The sequence below is a fragment of the Etheostoma spectabile genome, chromosome 2, assembly GCF_008692095.1.
Source record: "Etheostoma spectabile isolate EspeVRDwgs_2016 chromosome 2, UIUC_Espe_1.0, whole genome shotgun sequence".
In the NCBI taxonomy this organism is placed as follows: Eukaryota; Metazoa; Chordata; class Actinopteri; order Perciformes; family Percidae; genus Etheostoma; species Etheostoma spectabile.
This window is the reverse complement of record NC_045734.1, coordinates 8,754,873-8,756,547: the sequence shown is the minus strand read 5'-3', so window position 1 is coordinate 8,756,547 and position 1,675 is coordinate 8,754,873. Positions and strand designations below refer to the sequence as shown.

Sequence of the window (1,675 nt, the reverse complement as noted above, 5' to 3'; positions counted from 1 at the left end):
TGATCAATATTGAGATCACGATTAATTGTTGTTGATTTTAACCAAAACTAATTTAATTGTCACATAGGCTATTTATAACTGCTTTCACATCCATGTTGTGCTACATTCTTCTTATGTTGAAGTTGTAAGTTTTACATCCATACAGCTGTGAGCTAACACACTAGCTAGACGGGACAAAATGTCGCGTTTACTGGTAAACTGGTAAACCTTGTGACCGTCGTATGACAGACTGCCATAGCTTGTGACCGTCGTATGACCGACTGCCATAGCTTGTGACCGACGTATCACCGACAGCTATCTGTTGTGGAATATTCCTCACGTTACTTTGTCCTCTGTGACATCTTGAAACTAAGCTGCGCGGTGCAGGGAACAACTCTGACTGGCAAATGATCAAACAGTGGTTTACGGAGCGATAGATTTGCTTTACAAAAAAACCGGAAACTTCTATGAACGGAATTATGCTTTTAAAACATGGCTCGATTACACAAATTTGATTGTGGGAAGCTAAAATTGTGATCAAAATTGGATTAACTGTGCAGCCGTAGTGTGAATGCTCTTTAATCCCGTTTTGCTCCCTTTATCCACCACTGTCTTTCAATACCTTTAATAGTCTGATCTGTTCAGATGTGGTGCTGTATGTGCTGTACACAGCCCTGCAGAGAATATTCAGAATCAACACAAAGAGACGTGTTGTGCATTTCTGTGTCTAGCTGTGAATCTTACCTGGTCTGTGGAAGGCCAAAGTTCGTGCCAACCCCAACACGAGGAAGACTGTGGACCACCTTCTTGACCATAGCTGCATCTGGGAAGTTGAACATGACCGCCGCTGTGGAGAGGCACAAAAAAGCATTGTTTTTCTTATATCATATTAAGGATTATCTTCATATTCCCTATGTGGCATAAAATTCCCACACTGCCACTCAACTGTTGATAAGAGCGTCTCTGGTGTTATTAAACTAAGAAATGTGTATGTAGATCTACCAGGGTGGCAATAAAAAGGTGAAATGGTGACATAAAAGGTAATTATCAGGTGTTGTCTTACTTCTGTTGGCCATGAAGATTTCCAGGGCTGTATTCTGCAGTAGGTAGCGTCTGGTAAAGACAGAGCGGATCTCTGTGAACAGCCATTTTCCATGAAGACCTTCTGTGTAGGCTAGAATCTGGGAGACAGGACAGGAAAAGAGAGACCAAAGGGACAGGGGTTGAATGCAAAGGGGATAATGAAAATGGAAAGAAAGGAAAGGACATTTTAAAAAGAAAGAGACCAGAGGAAGGGAGGAAGAGCAGACAGGAGGCGAGGTTAGTTCATTTTTCACACAGTGGGGATGGCACGACGGCCTGAACAGCACGATTAATGTCTTATATTGATCAGCCTCAATGAAAAAGAGATCCCTTCAGCGAGAGAATGGGCGCTATTCAGCTGAAAGGAGTGAAGGAAACGTTTAGTTCACTAAAAGGTAATCCATATCACAGCATCCAGGTGAAGAGAAAATGACAATATACATATAAGAAACAAAAGAAATGTTCTGATATACAATAATGGTTTGGTGTGACAAGGATGCGGTTAAGAGCCTATTTTAAGCTAAACATCTTATTAGACGTTTTCTTTAATTCCATAGCAGAAACTGACACAGGGGTCAAACAATATTATGTAAGATGGATCCAGTGATTTTTT

At 41.1% G+C, this 1,675-nt stretch overlaps 1 protein-coding gene across 8 annotated transcripts in view; it reads right to left on the bottom strand.

Moving 5' to 3' along the window:
* The window catches only part of lrba (LPS-responsive vesicle trafficking, beach and anchor containing), a 199,232-nt gene that overhangs the window by 55,306 nt on the left and 142,251 nt on the right, over nt 1-1,675 (bottom strand). For all 8 annotated transcript variants that reach the window (XM_032539028.1, XM_032539046.1, XM_032539063.1 and 5 more), the window contains 2 exons: nt 1,043-1,160; nt 724-826 (listed from right to left, as the gene is read on the bottom strand). In XM_032539028.1, coding sequence (XP_032394919.1) covers nt 724-826; nt 1,043-1,160 — 221 coding nt within the window. The remainder of the gene's footprint in view (nt 1-723; nt 827-1,042; nt 1,161-1,675) is intronic.